General features: G+C 37.4%; 1 protein-coding gene across 6 annotated transcripts in view; it reads left to right on the forward strand.

The window, feature by feature from the left end:
- The window catches only part of INPP4B (inositol polyphosphate-4-phosphatase type II B), a 270,565-nt gene that overhangs the window by 98,321 nt on the left and 146,747 nt on the right, over positions 1-25,497 (forward strand). For 3 of the 6 annotated variants that reach the window (XM_042829802.1, XM_042829797.1, XM_042829799.1), the window contains exons 3-6: positions 2,642-2,870; positions 4,172-4,216; positions 18,545-18,663; positions 20,464-20,580. In XM_042829802.1, the coding sequence (XP_042685736.1) occupies positions 2,780-2,870; positions 4,172-4,216; positions 18,545-18,663; positions 20,464-20,580 (372 nt within the window). In that variant the 5' untranslated portion in view covers positions 2,642-2,779. The remainder of the gene's footprint in view (positions 1-2,641; positions 2,871-4,171; positions 4,217-18,544; positions 18,664-20,463; positions 20,581-25,497) is intronic. The other 3 variants (XM_042829798.1, XM_042829801.1, XM_042829800.1) reach the window with 2 other exon arrangements.

The raw sequence follows: 25,497 nt of genomic DNA on the forward strand, positions 1-25,497 counted from the left end.
CTGTAGTTGCAAGTACCAAAGCTTAGTTTTTCTTTTGCACACCCATGAAATCCTCTGGTAGGATGTCTGAGTACAAATATGATTCTATCAATATGTCTACTACCTCCTTGAGTCCTTCATTAGATGTGAAGGTATGTCAATAAACAGTTCATTTTTCAGGAATGCTTCTTGCAGCTGTTTTGCTTTCCTTCTGCAACCTGACTTTGGGTATCTGAGCAAAAATTCTTTATGTCAAATTTGAAATAACAGTCAAAATGATTTGTTATGAGTAAACCTATTCTCCTTATTTATTATTTTATTATTTTATTTTATTATTACAATTTTTGCCAACGTACATTGAGAAAACGATGGAGACAGTGTCTGTATTCCTCTGCGTGAACTGCTTCTTACCAGCTGTATGTTCTGCAGAATAAAACTTCCTATGTTGGCAGAGATATTTTTGGAGTAGTTTTATACGCTTTTTCAGAACTGAACTTAGTTCTGAGTATTCCAGAGACCTAAATATAGCAAACTGTAGTGTTTTGAAGTGATTAGCTTGAAATGGATTTCCAGATCTCAAAATCAGCACCTGTTAGGTCAGAATGTGCTGAATTATGTCCATTTCTACTGCTTTTCACTATCAATTTCTGGTTACATGCATATTAAGCATGAATCAGCATGCCTTTTGTGTTTGGCAGTCTGATTTCCACTGCTGAGAGACTAGTATAAATAGAATGATTTCAATTGCAAAGCATTGATTTCCCCCTGGAGCAGATGTTTTTATTTAGCTAGTGGCAGAATGTTTTGAGGCAAATCACTGTTCCTGTTTACGTTTGAAAATAAAGAGCAGAGACAAAAGAACACCTTGCAATATTTGAATTTTGGTTGTAAAGCGTTTGCTTGACTGTTTTAGCTGAGGCATGTTGGATATCCAAGCCACTTCTATTAATGAGTGTCTGGGGTTATAAAGGCTGAGGGGTACGAACAGGTATTTTGTCTGCCTGGAAATACATTGTTTAATTAAAATGACTGCTGGTGAATTTTGACTGGGGAGTCTCAGATAACTTAGCAAATCACATACGACATTATAGATGAAATTTCTGTGTCTAAGCTCATCTTTCATAAACAGTAAACATCATTTTGTTCAGGTTGGGTCACTCAAGGCAAGTAGATTTTGTGGGTAAGAAGAACATCTGCATTTTCCCCAGATTGTGAATATTCTTGTCACAAGAGCTGAATACATTGTTTCACAGACTTTCTGGTGCTAGAGGCAAGGTTTTGAGCTCTTATTAGCTCTTCTTAAATTACCCAGGAAAGCAGAAGGGTGTTACACCAGTTCTTCCTCTTCTTCCCTCTTGTTCCTTGTGAGTTCTTTAGTCCTACTGGTCTAGAATTCTTATCAGCAGCTGCAGCCACACATTGTACACTTCCTTAGATCCACTACCAGAGAAAAATACTTGTTCCACCTCTGCTGGGATTTGTGCCAACACCATTTTAAGAGACTTGCAGACTTGAGGTTTGCATCTTCTGTCCTCCATAACAATAAAAGCTTAGTTAATTGTAAGTGACAGATGCTCAGTTTATGAAGTGCAAATAGGTTTAGAATAACATATGTGGGTAAGTGCCCAAGGTTAGATGCTCAAGTTAGGAAAAGAGAAACAAGTTCACTTTGTACATAGGAAAGTTTTGTATGTTTGGTTTTGAGCTAGTTATGAAAGCACGCAAATGTTCTGTTTCTTCCAGCAGTATTACCTACGGTACATTAAGGTCAAAATGATTTTTACTAAATTATTAAGTCCTAATTAATATGGTAACACAGATAATTGATAGAGTTTTGTTTATGGGTCAGTTGGCAGCATCTTTGAAAGAAGCATTAATTTTTGTTTCTTTCCCAGTTCATTTTTAATTGCGTGTATTGCAGAACATGTCATGTGGAATTTGTCTTTGTGAAGTTGTCTGTCACAGAACTGTAAATGTTTATTTTTTCTGTGCTGATTGTAATCAAATGACTGACCCTTGATACTTACCTGCGTTTCCTTACGAGCGTCAACAAATACAATTCCTTTTTTCCATTTCTCCTTGTAAAACCTGATAATTAAACAATTACACTTCAGGCAGAGCAGCAGAAGATTTGGGTAGTAATGACGGCAGAAACTCTCATGCACAACTTGGTGGGTCTTTTCAGAGGAGCTATGTCATGCTAAATTATCTCTGTGTATTGATGAGCAGTACGCTGCCAAGGATGAATAAAACACTGAGCATGAAGGTCAGCTCTAATAGAAGAACTTACGAACATATTCTGTTAAATCCCACTGCCTCTGTCTGTCTGCTGCCCCTGCTAAATCAAATTCTCCATTAAGTTAGCAGTTCTGATAAGTACCTGCTGAGCTGCAGAAATCTGTACTGAAAAATAGCTTCCCATTTCAATTTGTTTCTGCCACCTTGTTTACAGTACTTTAATTGCTTGTGGAAGCACTCAATGGATAAGCTTTGTACTGCACTGAGTATGTAAAAATAGGGGTTTGATTCAAGAGGTAAATGGGGTGCCTGGGTCCGTGACGAAGGAGAAATGGAGTGCTTTAAGTGGTGCTTGGTATCAATTTCGTTTTGATCCCTTGTCTGAGAAAGAATTGCTAAAAACAGTGTTAATGTTTTCTGATAGCTGAATTTCAGAGTGGAGAACCAGATCTTTACCGAGAAGCTGCATCAAAAGCAGATTGTGAATCTTGGGCTGTGGCACTGGGAGAGGCGGCAAACACAAAATTTGAGGAATAAAATTCATCAACTCTGGAGGTTGATCATGGAGATCAAAGAGGAGAGAACATCAGATGAAGCACAGCAGTTTCTCCCTTCATCACAAATAGACAGTCTAGGAGAGCCACGGCTTACGAGTAAGTGTATATTCTCATTTTGAGTGGTATGTTAAAAATGCACCAGAATTTGCAGTAGTACGGGTAATGTCTCAAACAGTGTACATAATGCTGTTTAATTTGTTGGTTGACAAAGTGCAGTTGTGGAAGGAGCAAACTGATAAAGGTTATCTTTAACTGTCATTACCTGTTACGTTTTCAGTTATTCAGATAATCTTCACAGAAACAGATAAGTAGTTACTATGTTTCTGGTATTTTTCTCTGATATATTTTCTTCATGAAAGTTCTATTCTTCTGTCTGACGTGAACATGTGGGCTTGTTGTAAGACGTAATCTGATAATTTTGATAACTCTAAGTAAGCTTTAGTGATATTTAAATTGGAGTCAGAAGAGATATAAAAGCACTTTGGGGTTTGAAAGCATCTAGCCGTATTTTGAGCCATTTTTGATTCACAGTGCCTGAACCATGTTGTACTGCTATGTGCTGGATTTCAGTTGTATCAAGTGACTGATCAACCAATTAAGTTTGTATCCAGCATAGTGATAAAAATGTTCCAAAATGCTGGATGTGCTAGTGATGAAGTTGAACTCTGAAAAATTTGTTATCAGATATTTTAATGCAATTCTATTTTCAAATAAATACAGGATCTTATTTGTTATTTCTTACCGACCAAGGCCTTTCTACGCTTTGCAGCTATAATTTTTTGTGCAAAGGCGTGAAAGATTAGTTGTATTAGTGATAACAGTGTGATGTAAGACCTATTCTACAATGTTGTTATCATTTTATTTTTAAAATTGCAGCAATATTCTCCCTTACGTTTTATATAACATCCTGGTTCTTCCAAATCTGACCAATTTGTCCAGTATTTGTGAATGCAACATATGATCCTTTGATGCCAGTGAGACAATACACAAATGTCTATGTAAGACAATTTCATTTCTACGAGTTCAATCAATGCTGTAGTTATGATCCAATTACTTCCTGCAGAGGGTGAACAATGAAATGTAATTTAACCATCCTCCGAAGGAAAAATCACCTTTACAAAGAAACGTCATTTTTTTTCTTTCTTTTTTTTTTTTTTTTTTTTTTTTTGGACAAATACTTCATGCAAAGATAACTTTCACTGAGGTTGTTAATATAAAGTGTTACTCCACTCAGCGTGGCAGGTATTTGGTGTGGCATGAGTTAGGCATGTGAAACTTTTAGACTATTAAAAAAAAAAAAAACGCAACACAAACACAACCACATACAGGCAAAAAAAGGCAGATATGTAAATCAAATTATTTCTAACTATTTTTTACTTTTTCCTCAACTTTAAAAGGTATTCAGAGAATTGCAAATGAGCCAAAGCTGGAGTTCAGTCTTGGTAAGATAGAGTTTTGTTGTCTTGGAGTTGCAGTGTGCCTGTATGCATGTGTGAAGAATTTGTGCGTGTAATGTTACATAGTATTACATGCAATCTGTAGAAAAATAAGTAAATAAAAGAGCTGTGCTTCATTTAGACAGGAGATCTGCCTGTGCATGTGCCTTCAAAATCCTGGCTTTATGTTCTTAATTCATCGAAATATCTGAATATATATATATATATATAAGGTTGTCCCATTCCACCTGACAGTTACAACATTCTCTGTTTGTCCTTTGTATTTCACCCCTCCCTCCCACTCTCACGTAATGGATTATGTCAGCTTGGCTTGCAAGCTTACAGTATTCACTATATTAAACCATCTGTGTTCTTGAAAAAAAAAAGAAAATTAAAAAATAAAGTAAGTAATCTATCCTTCTATCCATATAGGGTAGGAGTTGTCTTAATTTGCATTGCCTCATTCTGTCACAATCTTTAAATATCAGTCTGTGCTAATTGTATCACTGAATATGCAAGGCTCAAAAAATCCTCGGTAGTGGAAGTTGGGAAGCTATTCAACTAGTGTTCTGGCTGCTTCTTGCTATTTGAAAAATTTGCCTTGTATGACATTTGCATTACGTAACAAAAAAATACAAATATTATATAAGGAGAACGATCGCTTTCTTATATAATATAGAAAATATTTCATACTTCAATTTTTTCTGTTGACAAATTTGAGTTCTCTCTGTATATTAGAGAGATGTACGTAGAATCTAAGTAGAGAAATAAACATACATAAATGGATATCTATTCTCTGTATGACAATGTCTTGTTTGTCAACCCATTATATAGCAGTATAGCATGAATCATTTTTGCTGCGTTATCAACTTAGTTTTCATGTTTGTAAGAGGTAATTGTTCACAGAAGTGGTCGTGGAGATGCTTGCAGTTTGTTGGCATGCCTCGCTTCTTAATGATGAGCAGTAAGCACATAGGGTGTGGGTAAATTTAATTTCTGTGCATGTTATAAAGATTGAAGTTCTGTTTAGCACCTTGCTATGTGACTGTTAATCAGCATGGTGAGCTTAAGTGCAGTTATATTTATTTGCCTTGAGAAGTTGGTCAGTATGTGATGAACCAGGAACACTGGGTTGATCATGATGATGCAGCATGTTCCAGAATGATGGGAAACAGCTAACTTCCTAATATGAGTCATTGAAACGATGAGGATGTTTCAGGTAGTATTCTTCATCTCTGCATAACGTATATCTGTTTTGTTTCTGGACACTTTTGCTTTCAAGCATTTTTGTTCCCTTGATCTACCAGGGAAAAGTAGATGACGATTTTGCAAATAACAATGTGTACCAGTAAGGGCTGTAATTAAAAAAAAAAAAAAAAAAAAAAAAAAAACTTTTTCTTTTAAATCAGAATAAAGGTTATGACTGTTTTGATATAAATGCGTCTAGAGACTAATTTTGAATAGCTGTGGCTAAACCATTTAGAAGTTGTACATACCTGAATTTGAGAAGCTATTTAACACTTGAAAGGTTTTTATGGGACATAACCATTTTGAGAGATGGGGTTTGATCAACTTAGTTCTCAAGTGATGCAGCAGATAATGGGGTAAACTTCTGTTAGGAATGTTCGAATTCTGAAATGAATCAAATCAATGCGTTCATACGGCCATGGGAAAATGAAGCTAATAGTATTCCCTTTGGAAATCTTAAAATAGCTAGTCTTTTCAGTAAACTCCATTTCTTCTTGATACTGAAAGTGGTCATTTTTGGTTTACCTCACGCTTTTTTTGTTGGCTTCATAAATGACGGTTCCTGTTTTTTCAGATTCTTTTCTATCTAAAATTTCAAAGGGGAAGTTTTGTGTATCTGTTAAAAGATGTGAAGTTTTCTGGGAGGTTGAGTATGAACTCAGTCCCTGATGAGGATGATGGGAAGCTGACTACTACAGGAGATCAGTGTAAGCATGGGTTAATCTACCCTAATTGTTACTGATGAGGGTACTCACCCTGCTTTGCCTGAACCGATTCCAAATCCTGAGCTAGAATACTCAAAGCAATCAGAAACCTTAATGGTAATTTATAAGGGTTACTGAGAGTTACTTGGAGGAAGAATTTCAGAGTTGCTGAAGAATTTGTTGATATAGGTAGATATTTGAGTATGTCGAAACTGATTGTGTTGTTACTTAAGTATTAGAAAAGAAACACCAAAAAAAACCACCAACGCAGTAGCAACCTTAATTGGTTACTTATTTTTATGAGCTTAATACTTGCTTTCTGAAGTATTAGCCATTTCAGTGAACATAATGTAAACTTTTAAATTATTCTGACGTAACTGAAAACTTGTGTTTCTAGGGTATTTTAAAACTAGTTCATTGGGATGTAGAATTGAGGATCATTAAACTTAAAGAGAAGTTATTTTCAGCACACGCACCACTGCTCTTTTTTGCTCATTATTTTTATCTTCCTGCCTTTTCTCCAAAATACATCACCTACTTTGCATATTTCCTTCTGGTTTTTTTTTTTTTTGCCTGTGTACTCTTTCAATTAAGTTTTTGAACCCCATTCTCTGATGTGACTCTTTAGTAGTGACTTTGATGTAGACCTCTTACATCTCATGAATTGAGCCTTGATTTTTGGAGGGTAGGGGTGTGCACGTGTGTGGCCTATTACACCTTTAATCTTTCAGTTGCCAGAATGATGGAATAGCATGAGTGGGAAAGACGTATATGATTGAATGGCTGAGCTGCAGAGGGAAGATGACGTTTTACCTTACCTAGAGAGTTCTCTAGTGAAAGAACATTTGTGACAACATCTTTCTGGACGAGGCGGGCAGTCAGTCCATTCTCCCCTTGCACGACCAACAAAGCTGCAGGTACAGCTCTTCCATGACCCGATGGCCTTGTGCTTAACTGATACACAGTGAATGATACGACCGCAAGTAATTTGTTTGTGGTTCTAGGAAGCTTGTCTGGATGAAGGGACTCTTACTGAGAATAATTTGTTATACACAGAGAGCAACAAGCCAGTTCAAGCTAAAGTATTCCTTTGTTCTTACAGAAATCTCGATAAGACTCCCTTACCTACAACAAGTTTTAGATGATATCGTGGCACTGCTGTTGTCTTCCAGCCTTTCCCTATTTCCCAGGAATCTGACTTTTTGTCTAGGAAAATAACTGATTTTTTTTTTTAAACGTGCTGTCTTTGTCAAACAGACTGAGTAGACCTAAAGTGTCTGCAGAATATTTTCAGTTGAACATGTTAATCTAGTCCATAGTGTGTATTACTAAGAATAAGCTTCAATAAGTTCTACAAAATATTTTTTCACCTGTTAAAAGGGCTGTTTTCATCAAACAAGAAAATCTCTTAGTTTTGCTTTAATTTTTAACTTCTGTTTAACAAGTAGAAGTACATGTAGCAAAGATTACTTAAGGGTCTTTTTTGTGTTTGTGTTTTAGTAGCTGAAGTGTTAGTTTTTCCAGCTGTCCCATACCCCATATGGTTTAGAAAGGTCTGCTGCGCAGGGTGTAAGAATAGATTTTATGTTAGAATAATTGGACAAAGTCATTTAGGAAGCGAAAAGTAACATTTATGATTAAGGAACTTGGAGCATATGAGGAGAGGCTGAAAGAAAGAGCTAGGACCCTTGTTAAGCGTGGCAAAATTATACACAGTTGATAATGTGTGTCAATACCTGGAGGGAGACGGGAATGCAGTGAGGATGAGGAGCCGGATTCTTTTCAGTTACACTCTGTGAAAGTGTAATAGACAATAGATGCAAGTTAAGGTATTTGAAATTCTATCAGAACACAGAAACGGTCCAGAGAGGCTGCTGAGTCTCCATCCTTCGAGATGAATAAATTCAACAGAGTACTGGGAACGCAACAGAGCTCACTGGGATCTGGCAGAGGGGTTGGGATTCAGTTGGACATGTCCTTTACGACCAAAATCTTTCTGGATCATGTGTGACAGGGGTTTGCTATGTAATTTGACAATAAGTTTTCTGGTCCCCTTTAGAGCCTACTGTTAGTGACTGGCTTGTTACTGAAGCTTAAAAAATGTTCTGTAGCATACATCAATAATGAAGTTTTTGTTGGCTTGATCTAGAAATCCTTTGGGATCTCAAAATGATCTCTTACTATGTTGAAATGAGTACTCTTAAAATTGTTGCCATCTGTCTGAACTAAAGCAGTTTTAAGGAACTTCTCTTATTAAATGTTTGATGGTGTGCTTAGCATGATTCAGGTAAAGACGCTTGTGATATCAGCATGAATCGTTTCTTGGGCAAGGCGCAAGTTGGAAGCAGACAGAGGTGAGCAAAACTGAAAAATCAATTTTGATTGCCTGAAATAATATCTGATTAGTGCATTTCTAATGTTTCTTCTGCACATTTGCACGTGAAGGTTGATTTATTTCTGTATATTCGTAGGGCAGACTTACTAACACAAATGCTTGTAAAATGTAAACGTAGAGCAGAAAATGGTTCCTGAATAGCACTGGCCGGAAGTAAAATTCAAATGGACCCTTTTCATCCCGAGTTAAAACTTTCCCCTTTTTCTGTTGTGAAAGAGTTAAGGATGAGCTTGGCTGAGAGACAAGCTGAGGTTGACAGTTTAATTATTAGTGCGCTTTACCATGTGGGTGGGTCTGAGTTCTGAAGTCTGATTGAAGGATGATGACTGTATCCTTGTTCCAATTTCAGTGACAATGTTAACGTGAAATATAGAAATTACATTACATATTTTTTTGTCCCCTCTATCCCTGCGGCTAGTAACTCTTCACCTTTTTTGAGGTGCAGGGGTTTCTTTTTGATGCTTGATCAAGGTGGGATGATTTCAAGAGGAGGATTTGAATGTCTGCTTGTATGCATTTAGTGACTTTGTGTTTTGTAGCTGCTAAGCTAGTGATGAACAGAGTGATAAACCTGGATCCAACCGCATCTGACCTTTTTCTGGTCCAGTGCTTAACTGAATTCTAAGGGGTACTGGCATCATTTCTCCTTCAGCCTTCCCGCTGGGTCTGTTGTGAAGGCAATAAGCATTGATGTTTTTTGCAGAGCATGGACTAGCAGCTGTGCCCTGTCACCTCCTGCCAGCCCAGGACTGTGAGGAAAGGTTTTGGGTTTGCAAATCTTGACAGGGCCGGAGGTAGAGGCATTGCTGCTCAGCATTGTCCAAGCTAGGTTGACTGAGACATACCCAGAAATTGACCTTGGTGTATGTGAGAACCTCTTGCAGTTGAGAGCTTAAATAACTTTAAGTATCTCCAAAACTACATAGCAGGTGTGTGAAGTACTCTGTTAAAAATCCACTTGTGGGCATTTGCCTTTTTGCGAGTTGACTCTTGACTTCTTGCTGGCACATCCTGCAGCTGGTCTTCTAGCTCGGTCTGCAAAACACTTAAAGCATTCTCTGCAGATTGCCTTGTCTGCTCTTCTGCTGGATGTTGGTCACCTTATAATGCCAAACAGACTTGGATATTTTGGTAACAAAAAGCAAAGAAATGACTTGCAGTTTAAAGCAGTCCTTTTTTAGATTCATGCCTCTTGTGCAAAATAGTAATGATTTAAACAGATGTGAAACAGTTCTGTTTTGCTAGGCCAATAGTATAACAGAAACATTGTGAGGTAGCTCAGAGCGTGATCTCTTGACTTGAAGGTGTTTAAAAGAAATGCAATGTGTTTACTGAATCTTTGTCTCATATGACTGTTCTTAAATACATTTCTAAATATGCCTATAGAAATAATTGCAGTAATGTTATCAAATGTCTCCAGTGGACTTAATTTTTTTAATCCTCCTTTGAGGGATCAGAAGTTATATAAAAAAAAAAAACCATCTAATTAATAGAAAACTGAAGTCATCCTCTTCTTGAACTTATTAGGTATAGATGTACTTATTTTTGGAATACGTGTCCTACAGTGAGTTTTGACTTGAAAATGAAGCTCCCCTGTAGGCTGCGAATGAATGAAGTTCTATTCGAAGCACTGCACAATTCTGTGTGGTATTGGGTGCAGCATGGTGCTGTGCACATTACAAGCAGTCTCACTTACTGTGAGGTCCTGGGAAGGAATTCACTGAGAACAAACTAAGTAACTTATACTCTTCGTTATTTTGCCCACATCTTCTGTTGATAATGAAGTTTTGAATACTGCTATGGACACTTCAGTTTTTGTGGTTGATCTTATTTTTGGTGTAGTTCTTTCCAGCTGTGCGGAATATAAAACTGAAATAAAATAGAACTAAATTAAAAAAAAAAAAACTTGAATAGTTTGTGGAATGTTGTTTAAATTCTGAAAACAGGTGTTGGAGCTGAGAACATGACATAAAAACCTTCATGTTGCATTGAAAGTATATTTTACAGGGTTTGGACGAGTACAGAATTGTATTTTCATGAATTTGGAAGAATTTGGTCTTCAAAGACAAGAATGGCTAACATCTGGAAAGATGGAGGTTTTTGACTGTAACGATGGTAAATGAACTGGGTTTAAAACTAGCAGCATTTTCAACCGAGATCTGAATCTGCTTCAGTTCAGATTAAGAGGAGGAATACTTCATTCTCCATGTTAATGTCAGATTGACTGGTTGATCGCTCTAGAGCAATACATGATGTTTTGTTTTAGCTCTTAACTCGTGTTTCTTTTTACATTGTTATTTGAAGAAGGAAATAGTGGCATTCACTAGCAGGTTCTTGTGGACAACAGGGCTATGACCACATAGTAGGCTAGTAGATGCTGGACTCTGTGTTGCTTAATTTTTTGTCTTATCAAAAGCAAACTTTTTTTCTTCAGTAGTTCAGAATGTGTATTATAAAAATATTCATAAAAAAAAAAAAAGTAAAGCTAAAGAGCAGCTGCATTTTCTTTACATATTGGGTTAAAAGATTGCTCTAGAGAATTGTAAACTAATACTGTGCAGTAAGGATCAAAACTACGTTATGTTGGATTTGTTAACCTGTACAGCACTGTATTATATAAATGCTTATGTCAAAGTAAGCACTGTATGCTGCTATAACAAGAAAAGATGTGGCAGACTGAAGACTGCAACAGACTTGGAGCTTGTTTCTTTTTGTCTTGTGGTAATATTGCTAATATTTTTTTTGTTGATTTATTTCTGAAGGCATGGAAAAAATTGAAAAAGAAGAGTGTATATTATGTTTTTAGTCTAAGTTCTATATACTTGCTGTGAGCTTACAGTGTAAAGGAATGCATAGTTAAAAGAAAAAAGGAAGGCTTCGTACTGTTTGCTACTCTCCTAATTCACCTTTTGGAGCTTAAACCTGTAGCCTCTCTGTTTATAGGATAGTGGGGAAAGTGGAAATTACAGCAAATTTTCGTGTTTATTAGAAACTGGCTATGAAAATATTGGGAAAATGTGAAGGGAGAAGTGATATTTAGCTCTGTTTCCACGACATTTAAACCTTTCTGTGGCATTCTAAAATGCCAACAATGCCAAAATAAATTACATCCGTAGAACAGCAGCAGATTCATATCAAAACACACTTTGATAGGAATATATTTTGTAATGTGTTATGTATAGCAGTTTTGATTTAGGCTGCTGGGCATTTTCCTTCTTTCCCTTTCTCATTGCACTCTCCAGAGAATGAAGACACTTTCAGGGCAAAGCATAAATACCATTTATAGGTTATGCCACGATCAGGATAATTTTGGATTGAAGGTAAAGTCAATAACTGAAAATGTAAAATAGCAAAAACTGTGCTTTGCTGTCCAGCAACCGCTACAGAACATGAGAAGAACAGAGCTCTTTGTGCAGTTAAGCACAGTGTGCTCCCTAAAGAAATGTAAGCTTTTAGGAAAGGATTACTTTTTTTATAACCAAGTATGATGCTGTATGTATGATAGTTTCAAAATGTACAAGATAAAAAAAGTTAAAGAATTCTAAAAATACTGTTCCGTAACATTTTATCATCTGTTTCATGACTTAATGCCAGAAGCACACTTCTGTGACCTTGATGCCAGTGTATAGCTTAAGAGAAGACAGGGGTGGTGGACATCTTAACCACCCTTGTAAATGGTGCTAGATTGCAATAAGGCTGGAATGTGATGTGAGCGATGACCATACAGGGAGCAGACCATCTCACAAGTTAGTCGTGGGTTAACTGCCCTGCTCAAACATCAGTTGTACAGGATGAGGGTTAACGCCAGTACTGTTATACTCATTTCAGCACTGCAAATACAATGCCTCTGAGCTGTGTGTTGATCCAGTCAGCCAGTTTCCTGTCCCTCTTGAATCTATCATGCTTAAGCTCTATAAATAACTGGAGTTGTCTAGGCTGAATGGCAGGGAAGCAGTGTGAGAAAGGTCTGCTCTCGCATATTCATAAAACTGAAACCCCCACTCAGGAAATGCCTATTATTGCTCCTGGTAATGGCAGAGCAAATCTACGCTTTAGAACTTTGCATTTATTTTACTTTATTAGAGAAGGAAGAAGACTATTTCGAAGTCCTGTATTTAATGCTCTAGTCCAGTGTTAGGCTTTGAGTAAAACAAAATATGCAACGAACTGAAATTTCTCTAGTTCTGCAAAACCTGGAGTTGGCAGAGCTTGTTTTAGAATTCAGCACTCCTGGGCGTGATCACGTATCCCAACTCCCCACTAACCAACAGACCATGCTTCTGTCGTCTTTGAGTGTTTACTAAGTAATTGTACTATTTTATCTGTGTATTAGGTGGGTAATGATTTAAATTTTTTTGCTCAGCATACTGATACATTAGTTGCAGTGAGTGTCAATAATATCGATTTTATTTTTTTTCAAACCTGTGTTTGTAGAAATGTGATGGAGATCTTTGTTTTGTGTAATAGGACTTTCCTCATCTTTTTTTTGGTTGGTTGGTTAAAAAAGAATAATTCTTCCCACTGTTAATTATAAGCATCCCTGAGGAATATTTAACTGTGTTACTTATGTGCATTTCCTCCTGACACAACTAGGTTGCTTTAGCAACCAGCTGTACATTCTAGAGAAGAGAGATGTATCTGTACTTTCGTATGAATCTCTCGTCCCCAGATATGGGAGCTGTGATCTTAGAGCTGTTCTTAGGAAGAAATTAGTGGAGCTTGACTTACTTGTATGCATGGTCTAAACACAGTCTTCTACACACCTTCTTTTCCTAGTACTCAGTGTTGTACCATGGATTTTACTGGGAGTTCACAACTGGAAGCTGCTGTAGAAGGAACTTCTTTCCAGTGCAGGAGTCTGCTCTTTCTAATCCCTAGGTAACGGTTTATTATGAGACTCTATTTGGGAATCTGCTCATAAACACCATTCTGGACTAATACTAGTCCTGCAACACTTCGATTGGTTGCTTTCAGGCATGTTTTGCCACATAGAGGACACATCTCTCTCTGCTGTTCTCTCTTTTAGTTCCCTTTACTATGCTCCTAAGGTCAAGCATGTGCCCAAAGTTGTCCTGCGTGTTCCAAAGTTGGACTATTCCTGAGCCTTTGTGTTCCTGGATGAAGGTCGTGGTTAGCAGTGCCCAGTGAAGGCAAGGCAGAAGCAGTGACTTTGAGTGTTTTTTTTCCCTTCCTCCACTCTCAGGGCAGAGGTAAAAAACAAAACAAAACAAAAACAGCAAAACAAACCAGAAAAAAACAACAACAGAAAGTACTGCTTAATGTTCTGCATATAACAGAGGTCTAAATATAGTGTTCTTATTAAATATATCCTTTTGCAGACTAAGGAATATCTGTACCTCAGTTAATTAATCTGTCAAGACAGACTGTACATCATTATTTATAAACTACGTTGCTTTGGGATGATAATGCTGCTGTAATGCCAATGAAATGAAAAAAGTTGAACAGTTCATGTAAATACGTATGTATATGAGAGATGAGCTTCTTCCATGTCTCTTTACTTCAGATACTTCTGATTTTCTACTGGGAGTGCTTACAAAATAAGGAGCTCTGGAGAAAACAGGGATGTTGTTTAATTATTGTCCCTTGCCAGCCCTTTGGAATCTATCTAGGTGTGGAAAATGGAAAGAGAAGAAGTTATGGGGGAATTGGGTTGTTTCTGTCACTGGTTAGAGGAAAGGCTACCTCATAAATTACCGTGTGGGCTGATACACGAGCTGTGTGAATCCTTAGACTGATGAAACGTTCACCAGTGTTCTGTTATTTCATACTATATGCTAACAAAAATGGATAAACATGGCAATGTCAATGCCATTTCCTAATTCATGGTATAGTCCTTGGCTTCCTGCCTTATACGACTTGGTAACTTGGAGCAGAGAATGTCTTTCATTCTTTATGCCCACCTAGTTTCTTCCAGATGCTGGAGCTTTTCCAGCTCAGGGAGGTACTGCATTCTCCCCATTCCTCTACCAGATTAATTTCTTCCAGATTCATAGGTTTCAGTGGTTGGAGCGGTGTTGAACAGCTGGTCTGAACTGTAACTTCAGATGAAGAATTTCCAGACTACTTTTTTTCTGTGACTCTGAAAATGTGAATCAAGTTTCTACTGTATTACAGCATAGCCCAGTTACAAGCAAACAGTAAGAAGGCATTTTATTTTGCTGACATTGTGTGCAAGTGCACACAAAGATGAAGATCACAGCCTGCATGTTTGTGCAGAGCAGAGAACACTAGAAAGCTGCACGTGGCAAAAGTCAAGAACCAAATGTTTACTCACACAGCTTATACTTACTGCACACAGAGCTTATATGCGAAGTACTGGTACTGCAATGCGTACAACAATGTATGGGCACAAATAAAAGAAGTGTTTATTTACTGTGATTCATGAATAACGTTGCTGTGTTAACAGCTACAGCAATGACATGGAAACAATTCTTCACTTTCATTGCTTAGAAAATGATAAATGGTAACTTAAGGCATTTCCTGATTTGAGGCATTTTAAATGTTAAGACAGTTCATACATAGGCCATGACATTTTGCAAAATACACAACTACGATATATTGAAAATATATTCTACGGCATTTTTTCCGTTCAGCTCTTTGTCTTGCTTCTCACATTGTGGTTCCTTTGTTATCTATCTTTCTTTTATTTTCTTTGCTTACTACATGGAAGAATAGTTCCTTTTGCCATCTTAACTTTTTCTTTGTTGATTTAAAAGCATGAATTATTCCTGCTGCAGTTCTTCCTTAAACATTCATTGTACACTAGTATGCTTAGCAGAGATCTGATCGCCAGGGCAGTGGATGATTCAGGCATTTACTCACTGAGTCAGCGGTCACAATGAGTAGATTCATATATTTCAGGCATGTAAATAAGAGCTGTCACTTCAGTTCACTGAGTTTTGATTTGGGATTTTTGCAAAATTATTTCCAGAATAGTGAAATATTGAGAAGTAGTGTGTACACAATCTGTTTGAATGGTTGTAATGTGGAGTGCGTTCGTGTGATGTTACCTGCTTTCACAGTCTTAGAAAAACAGCCTTATTATTCATTTCATGTTTGCTTTTTCATCAGGTTTTGATTAACATGTCAGTGATGCTCAACAGTTGCATTTAAACACAGATTGTACATCCAGTACCTCACTGCATATCTATGTAATGTTTCACCTTGTCCAAAGAGTCTTTCTTTGTAAAGTCCTAACATTTTCAGAGGTTTTGGTAGTTAAAAGGACTTTATTTCAGTGTGGGGCTGTGGAGCTGGCCAGATGGGATACGAGATGAAAAAAAACTTGCCTCATTCTTTTGTGAAAAGTTACTTAAAATGTGTTAGTTGGGCCGTTTCTAAGGGGCGTGATGATGTGTTCTGGCCGAGATAAACAAATTTCAGCTCACTGCAACTCTTCTCTGCTAGTGACAATTTATTCAGTATCTTCTGTGACTGGAGGTTAGTAGTGAATGGCAGTGACCCAGTGTCACAGTAGACACAAATAATTTTGTCTTGAAATAGTTGATTTTTTTTGTTTTGTTTTGTTTTTTTTGTGTTGTCCTTCTCTGGATGCTCCCAGAGTCTTCTGATACTTCCGGCTGGACCTTCCAATTTGGAGTTATGCAGATCAGTTATTTTCAGTCAACTCCACCCAGCGAAATTCAACATCATCTTGCTAGGCTGCTGCTTTAAAAAGAAAAAAGTATCTAGTGATTGGGTTTTCTTCTAAAAAATCACTGGTCTCCTATGCTCACCTTGGCAGTGGCCACTTAGTGCGCTCTCGTACCTATTGCTTGAGATGTATCAGTGGGATAAAAACTTGTGACGTTAGCTGATAAAAGACTTCATTGCATCTTCATAATGTATTTGCTGTGTCCTGCATGTATATCAAGCTGGTAGTAACTGAGGGATTTACCTCCATTCAGGATGCAGTAGTACTACTTACAAGAGCTTAGGTGTAGGATTCTTTGCCGGAAGCTGAATATTTTTTTTTTTCTATTTCATTTTATTTTACTTTACTTTACCAGAGTTTGTCTTGTTTGCCTGTCATCTCTGGAGGTCTATAGAATTGAGCTGGCCACCCTTCCTTTGTGATGGTTGTGAAAAATTTGACTCTGATAGTTTTCCTGATTCCTGAAGAGAACGTTTACACTCATAGTTCCTTTGAAACAGCATTTTTGTGTGCTGTATTCTAAAAATGAAATCATAGAGTAAAACAGGGATTTAAGGATTGGGTGGAGGTGGAAAATCAGGATTTCAGGTGAAAACAGCTGTATCTGTGATCCTGACATCATCCTAATGTCAGTTGCTGTTGCTGTTACTTTTTTTAATCAGAGTTTTGTGATCACCTGTGGAGATGATACAGTTCAAATAGACTTGTGTTTGCCTAACCTACTGTAGTTAGTTAAATACTTGTCTGTAAATTCAATAAAATAGTTCTTCAGATACAATCAGGTATTGAGGGTAACTTCAGTAATGTAGTCAGCCTTAGAAGATTTGCTGGCAACTTGCTGTTGAAGTCTGGCACTAATTCATAAGGACTCCATCCATGCATAAATGTTTATTTTTATCCTATTTTTACCACCAAATGATGGTAAGGTCAGTTTCAGGCTTAACAGTGAGATTTCATTGAAAATTTGGGCGTTAGAAGAAACTCCAAAGTATTCTATGAAGGTTAGTTTTAATTATTTCCTTGTTCGTGTAACCCTTATGGAAAAGTATTAACGAAAGGCTGGATGGTTCATTTTTGTTTTCCTTAATCCTCAAGTGGCAGGTGCAAGCCTGAAGGAAAAAAGGTAAAAAAACCAAGCTGAGCTGGCCTTTTGTGTCTATCAGAGTTTTCCTTGCTTTCTCATAAGACCAGGTTTGCTTGCTGCGAGGGTAATTTGACTCACCTTTAGAAAATTAAAGGTCAGCTGAACTTGAGGAAGCCCGTTTGGCACTGACCTCCATAAAATGTCCCCCGCTCTTTCTTAACAATCTCTACGAAATGGTAGGCTTTTCTTTTCCTGCCTCTGAATTCTAGGATTCCAGTGTTGCTCAATGAACTGCCAAAAATACTGGATAGATCCTATTTTAATATTCTCTGTTGAGTGTTCCTACTGAATGTAAGGTGGATGGCTTTTAACTTGGAGCCGGTGTATGCTGTATCGGTACGTGTCCTATCTGCAGTGCGGCTAATGGTGATTTTATTTCTCTCCTGCTCCTTTTCGTTGTCCTTTTCTTGTTGCTTTTTTTCTTTGTCAGAAAGCTTGAAGTATTTTAGTATAAAAAATTAATTTTGTCATCTGCATCACATAAGCACAAGTTAAAAATGAATTATTAAACAAGAACGGAATTCCTTGTGACATTTTTTCAAGTAAAATGTGTTTTAATAATGGTCTAAAGTAGCCAGAAATCAGTTGTTATTCTAATGTACTTGCCAGTCAATGACAAAAGTGTTGTATGTTTTTCTGTCTGATTTTAATTATGGATTTTTATTATGAGTTTTCAGTAAAAAGCTTGTAATGTGACATCAGACGGTGTAAATCAGTCTGATCACTGATGGCGTTTAACTGGCTTAGAATGTCTTTTAAGTGTGCATATGCTGGAAAACTCTCAGAAAAGAAATGATTAAGTTAGGCTGCTAAGAGAGATTTCATGGCAAATTACGTGAATGTTTATGTGAAATTGCCTGCTATCCCAAAGCGTGCGAGTGTGAGGGTATGCGTGCGCACGTGTGTGTTCTGGGGCCGATGAGCCTCTGGTAGGGAGCTTTGCAGAAGCTGCAAGTATTTTTAGTGGAAACGAAATCTCAGTTCAGTTCTGCAGCATGTGACTTCCTATTTCTGTAAGCTACTTCCAAGAGACTTCCTCTGTTAAATCGGCTTGTCTCTGGAGATTTGAGCTGGAGCTGGAGTGTAGTCTGCTTTGTCCTGTGCCTGTGGCAGAGTTTTCCCAGAGTTTTCATTCGAGTGTTTTATTTTTCTTTCGTACTGTCTTCAGCATGCAAGGATCTTGTGGCTGCTACCCGTGATCGGAAGCTGAATACGTTTATACAAGTCTCAGTGGTACATCCAGCAGAGCACATTTTGACGAGGTATTCAAGCACTGAAATCGTGGAGGTGAGTGTCTTACTTATTCAATTAACATGTTATTTAATTGCCCTTTTTCTGTTGTTTCCTTGGAAAGCGAGTAAGAAACGAAACGATTTAGTGCACAGTCTTAGGTAAGGAAGCACACACTGGCTCTTAGCAAAGCATACCTAAGAGCGCTCTGTAGTTCTTGGCATTTAACCAGGACAAACAGTAATGAACTTGCCTTTTCATGAAAGCTCTATTTTTTCCAAGCAAAAACTTACAGAATGCTCCAGTTCTTCAGACGTTGGTCTAGACTGAAACAGTGAATAGTTGCTCTCATGAAAGAGCAAGGCTATGTAAAAAAAGGTAAACTCAGAGTACAGCAAGTTTGGAAAGTACTTTTGAATTACCGAAGAACGGAGGCATGTTACATAGTCAGTTACACTTTATGGTTTTCTTTTTTCTGTAGGGAAGTTGATGTTTTTGCAGTGTGAAAAATATTAGCCTACTTGTATGATGAAGAGAAAGTATATGAACACACAGGCATGGCAGAAGTTACTATCTTATGTATGTTGTGTATGTTATGTATTGGAGCAAAAGTCTGAGGCAGCTTTGCTCATTTTCGTTTTGTACTGTAAGCATTAGCATCAGTAACAACAAAAATCAATTAAATATAAAATTATTTAAATCTGAACAGTCAGTGTAGGTATATAGCATACTTATTCACTTGGCTGATTACTGCGAAGATTCATTGAGAACAGAAAAGTCTTATTGTAAAGGTAGACACCTGAATTTACTTTACCAAAGGCTTGTTTTAGCTGTTAAATATATAGAGAATATTTCATGAGCTCTTTCTGATCTTAAAGTTCGACCCAATTACTAAATTAAATTGCTGTGGTTTCAACTACCAACTGTCCTGAAACTGCTTACTTGAATTATCTTGTATCTGATCAGGATGTTTCATTGCAGACAATCTGGAACATTGTTATGAAGTGCATGTAATAGATGTTTTTTTTTTTAATACAAGTGTGTACATTTCCTAAGGCAATGTCTTGATATAGAACATGTTTGAGGGCATGAATAATTCTTGAAATTGTTGTCAGTGCTCTCAGCTTCCTTCATAGTCAAGCTCTGGGGGAGGAGGTGTCATGGGTGGAGAGAATTTCAGCAAGTGAAAGTATATATATATATATATATATATATATATATATATATGTGTAAGTACATATATATAAGTATATTAATCATACTAAATCCTAACAGAAAATTTAACAATGCTAGTCTGGTAAGTTTGGGAAATATGATGTTGTTATGGTTAAGAGTTAAGGAATTACAAAGCACAAAAACATTGTCTTAGTCCATTACTGTCGAAAGAGAGAAACTATAATCCGTGCAAAAAAAAGTCAGTATCCTTAACGTAATATGAAGATTTTCTGTAGCATTTCCATAGGCTTTTCATTATAATTTATCTAAGATATCTCAATATTTTTGGCTAAGTTCTTAGTTCATTTGAAGTGATGTGAAACCAAATACTTCACAAAAGCATCACAGGAGAAGGGAAGATATGTTTTACTACAGATCACTAGCCCAGATACCGATGCCTGCAGGCTGAACTGTTTGGCATGTTTATAGGCGGCTTCAGAAGTGCTTGAATTCTTTTCTGGTATGGCAGAGTTTTAAAGTTGTGTGGTTTGTTACTCATTGCTTGTAGCACTGAGCTTTATACAGCAGAGAGAGATAGACAGCTAAGTTCTGCTAAAGAGACCGTGGTCTATGTGCCTGCATCCATAATGGTGTGCTACGTGTTGCACAGCTGTTACCTTACTGAATATTTGTGTTGCACAGGGAACAAGAGATCCACTGTTTCTGACTGGTGTGACGTTCCCACCGGAATACCCCATCTATGAAGAGACCAAAATAAAACTCACAGTCTATGATGTCAAAGATAAATCTCAAGACACGGTGAGCATTTTGGTTGTTTTGCTTAAGTCTTACTGAGAACTAAATTTCCACCATGCTGTTCTTCATCCTTTTTCAGCAGGCTTGCGGCTTAGAAAATTGAAATGAAGTAGAATTGGCTTTGCTCATACATGATATACTTTCAGTTATCGTATTACAGAAAAGAGAGAGAACCATGCAGTTAAGATGGACCCTTTGCACTTGTTGGATTGGTTACGTGAATCAGTGCAGATATTTCTGGAAAATGTAAGGTTACTCTCGTATACTTTCTGAAAGCAGAGAACGTAGGGAATAGGTTGGGATAGCAACATAAGTAAGTTTTCAGAAATATTATTTTATACTGAAAAGATGTGGGAAATAGGGTTGGTTACGTTTTTCTTTTAAACACTTGCATAGTGATGCCTGCTACTCATCTCTGGTTTGTGTTAATTTTCAAGGATTCAAGATCATGTCTGTCACAAAGGGCGAATTGTTTGGGCTTCAGTGTTGTGCATTTTTAGATACAGTGTCAGTTTCTTACACTGACAAATAGTTACTTCAAAAGATGGATGGAGATCACTAGGAATATGAACGATTTAAGTGTCAGACGAAGGCCTTGAGTGCCATGTTATGTACTCCGGGTGATTTAGGACAGGCATAAAGAGCTGTACGTTATGCAAGACCTATGGGAGTTGTGTTTTTCTTCTGTGACAGATAGGTTTCACTTAGGTATTGAAAACAGACCTTGAAACCTGTCTTCAATTAGCCAAATTGCTCTTTGTGTATCTGTAATTGGCTCCCGATGTGATTGAAGACCATAGAAGCTAATGTCATGATTGTATGTGCATTCATTATCCGTAAGAAGGAAATTAAAGCCATAACATGTAACTTATATCTTTGAACTACTTACGTGAGTAGAGTTAGGTTAGAAGTTGATGCGTTTGCTTAGATTTTTAGATCTTCATTAGTAAATACATTGGTTCTGTCTCCCCACTGTGCTCTCTAATGGGAATTTGTGAAGCATTTTTGTCTACAGAATATGGATTTCTTTCTGCTTATAGTAAGAGTTGTTTTTGTTTCTTAAAAAGTAATTGGGAAAGGGAATGTGCACACTTGAGAATTAGTATGTTTTAATTTTTTGTTATGACTTACAGGGCTTAAAATCATAACTGCTTTTTCTTCAGTGTTGCAGATATAATCCCTTGCAATTTATAAGCTGTTGTGACAGACAGCACGATGGGTAAAAATATCCTATTTGTAAGGAGAGAAAAGTGAACTAGATTCGTAGACCTATTCCTCTAGTTTTCTTCTAGTTAGATCTTGAAATCGATATAGTACTTCTACAGGAGAAATTCATATGAAAGATCTAGCCTAGAGAATGAATATGATTTGGAAACATTGAAGAACTTTTTATAACTGTTCCGTGTAATTAAGTACAGGATTAGAGTATATCCAAGACAATCGCATCAGTGTAGCTTATAAGTCTATGGAGACTTAATATTTTTCTTTTTAAATTAGGAAATGTTAATGCCACCTGTTATATGTGCACTTAGCCTTGTTTTAATATATTACCATTTTAAAACTGGCTGTAGGTAAGAAAAAAACAAGATGTAAGATGGAATTTGAGGTATGTTGCATACAACGTGTGAATGACCGTGGGCCATCCGGGTTGATATTTCATGTGTGACAATATTTAGACTTCATACTCAGTTTTTGGAATATCAGCCAGGATGCAAGTAATGCTGTGACTTTCTTTGCTATAGTTTGAAGCCGTCGTACTTTCCTGTTAGTTCAGGTGATGTTTTGGAGTCGGGAGATAGATCTGGATTCCTAAAAGTCAACTTCAAGTGAGGAAGCTTGATAGCATTACCAGCGTAGCTGCAGCACTACGTACCTCAATGCTCGTTTCATGATCCAAGTAGTGAGATGCATCCCTTTGGCAGTGAGCTGTTCCAAGAGCTGTGGTTTTACTGTGGGGATTTTGGAGGCTACAATGAAGATGGCTTCTGTAGATCATAAAAGCTGCTGTGACAGTTCATGACTGCAACATATGTATCCCTGCAATCTCTCCAAACGTGAGCACAAGTAATATATGGGGTGGGATGAAGGGGAAACCAAGGTTTTTGAGTCTTCTGTACTATGTTAGTCTCTGCTTCCAGACTAGACAGATTTGCTGCCAGCTCATGCAAGTGATCCATTTATGGCAGAATAAACCTTGGATGTGGCTGCTGAATATGTTGCGGGAATTGGTCAAAAAGCCACAGTAAAAAGACTCTCACAATGTCAAGGCTATTTGACTTCTACTTGAGTTAAACATTTCAAAGTCGCTGGTATCGCTCATCACTCTGCAGTTCAGAAATACACTTGTTTAAGAAGTGAATTGTGAGCATTAATTAAACTTCAGCAGGGTGTTACTGCCCCAAACAGAGGATTGTTAGGACGCGGCCTTACTTTTAAAGCAATTGGATCTTTACTGTGAAGTGAAAATAATTGGATGCTGCTCAGCTTGTGCAGGCAGGTTATAATGATGAAGTGAAAAGGAATGCTCCCCAATGAGAAACAACCAGAATATTTTTTTGGCAGTGCTCATATGCTGTTTATGCTGCTCTTCTAAAAAAGACTTTAAAATAACCTTCTTTCTGTCTGTCATTTAACTTGCATTTATATGAGAAGAGCAGTTTAATTATGCTTAAGTGCTGTGCAGCTGGTATCACATTTACTGTGCTTGACACGCTGGATGTTCTACTGCACTTTTTGTGTTTTATGCATGTCTGTCTGATATTCTTGGTAATTATATCTTCGCTGTATCAGGTTTTCTGTAGTTGTGACTCTTAGTAGAAAGAAATAGAAATTTTATTATTTTGGCCAGCCTTCCTAGCTAATGGTGATTAGTTACTATAAGTAATCATGTAAATAGAAATTTCTAATAGAGATGATGCTATTCTTACTTTGATATACCTAAATTCAAGAAGTTAATAGCAATCATAAAGTGTAATATAAATACATCCAGTCAAGCCAAGCATACAAAACGGTGAGTAGTGTCATCTTCTGAAAAATGTACAGTGACATCTATTTCTACATCAGAAAGATCTTCTCTCCATCCTGCCATGGGCAAGATTGTTTCTCTGGCTGGAGTTTTGCTGTCTTTAGGAATTTCTGATTCTTGATTTTTGTCTTAATGCTTGGGCTGCACCTGTTCTTTAAACCGTTGTCCAGGAAAACTGGAATTAGAGGCTCAGATGCTGCTTGAAATATCACCATTGTGTGACTGTTGCACAGGCGTGCTATTCTTAGCTTTTCTATAAGCGTGCAGGTTTGTCCAGTTCAGTCTGTCAAGTTGTAATGCTGAGAAGGATTTGTTCACTTGAAAAATACTGCATAGCAGAAGTCAGGTAACACTACTGCATGGTGGATCTGAAGAAGATAAAAAATAGATGAGCTCTTTTTATATTAAGAGGAGAGAATGCCTGGTGACTGATTTGGGAGGCAGCAGTCTTTCATTCTGTGCTGCAAATATGTACAACTGTGTCTTATAGAACTCAAGAACTATCAAGGTCAGAAAAGACCTCTGAGGTCATCTGGTTGAACTATCGACCTATCACCACAATGCCCACCAACCACATCCCAAAGGGCCACATGGACGCACACAAACACCTTCAGGCACAGTGGGCAGCCTGTTCCTATACTTGATCACTCTTTCTGCAAAAACATTTTCCCAAAATATATCCAACCTGAATAATCTGACTAATTCTTGTTAGAACAATAGAAAGGTCTTGCAGCAAGCGTTCTGTGCTTTTTTTGTATAGAACACTATTTGTAGGCAAGCACTGTAGCATTTATTAGTTTAATTTGCTTGTTTTTTTAACAATTCTAGTGTTTCCACGTCTGCATCTGATTTGATCTGATTTAATGCAGTTACTGACACAGCTTAATATCTCAATATGTGGATTTTAGAGTGGAGTTGAAAATTTTCTTGTCGTACACATTGGAATTGTTGATGCATTTGCAGTGATGTCTCAAGGTATGTACTGATGCAATGTTCTGGTGTGATGTGCAGTGATTCGAACTGCCTCTTGTTGATGCAGACATGGAGAAGCTGTGGAAGCAGGAGATAGAAGCCTTGTGACAAGTTTGTGTGTCTGGTCTGTGCAGCATTACTTGCAAATCCAGTTTTTCTTTAGGAGGAAATAGAATCTAGAAGCATGATGATAATAAGCTTTAAATTGTATTGAATTTCATGAGACTTTGCAGATGATACTGGCAGGTTGATGCAGTCTCCTTTGGGTAGGTATAATTGCTGGAATCCATGGGATATTCTAAATATAAACAGCAACTCTGATACTATAGTTTTGGATGTATGTGTTTCTTGGTACTGCAAGTAACCATTTTAAAGAAGAACTGCACTGGGTTAAGTGAAAAATGAAGACTTGGAAGAAGAGGCATTTTGAGTTGAATTTTAAGCCAAATCTGAAGTGACACTGTTACAAGTTCCTTCGTGGAAATTGATTTGTATGACAGAACCACCACACTGCTTGGAGCGGTTTGCCATTTGTGCTGAAGAGGCCGATGGCTTGAATATTAGTAAGATACTGTCGAGCACTATGTGAAATGCATTAGCAGGGTGTATGGGAGCTGCTGAGTCAGGGCCTGAACCTCTGATTGACCACCTGAGGCGAGCACTGAGTCAGCCAGAGGAGCACAGGTGAAGGCAATTGACCTGTGTGCTGCAAGGGGTGGAGCCTGGCTGCACCCCTCCTGGACCTATTAAAGAGTTGACTACCAGTGGGGAAGGATCTCTCTGGGAGATTGCTTCTGCTGGTGTTTTGTGAGTGAGCCCAAGACAGGGGTAAGCCTTCTATTTATTTTCTTTTGTTATATTCGTCTGCTTTGCCTAACTCTCTTGTTTATTTTGTGATTATAGCATCCTAATATTCTTTGACA

Source organism: Centrocercus urophasianus, unplaced genomic scaffold, assembly GCF_019232065.1.
Source record: "Centrocercus urophasianus isolate 14NV4802_14NV808 unplaced genomic scaffold, USGS_Curo_1.0 seq_32, whole genome shotgun sequence".
Taxonomy (NCBI): domain Eukaryota; kingdom Metazoa; phylum Chordata; class Aves; order Galliformes; family Phasianidae; genus Centrocercus; species Centrocercus urophasianus.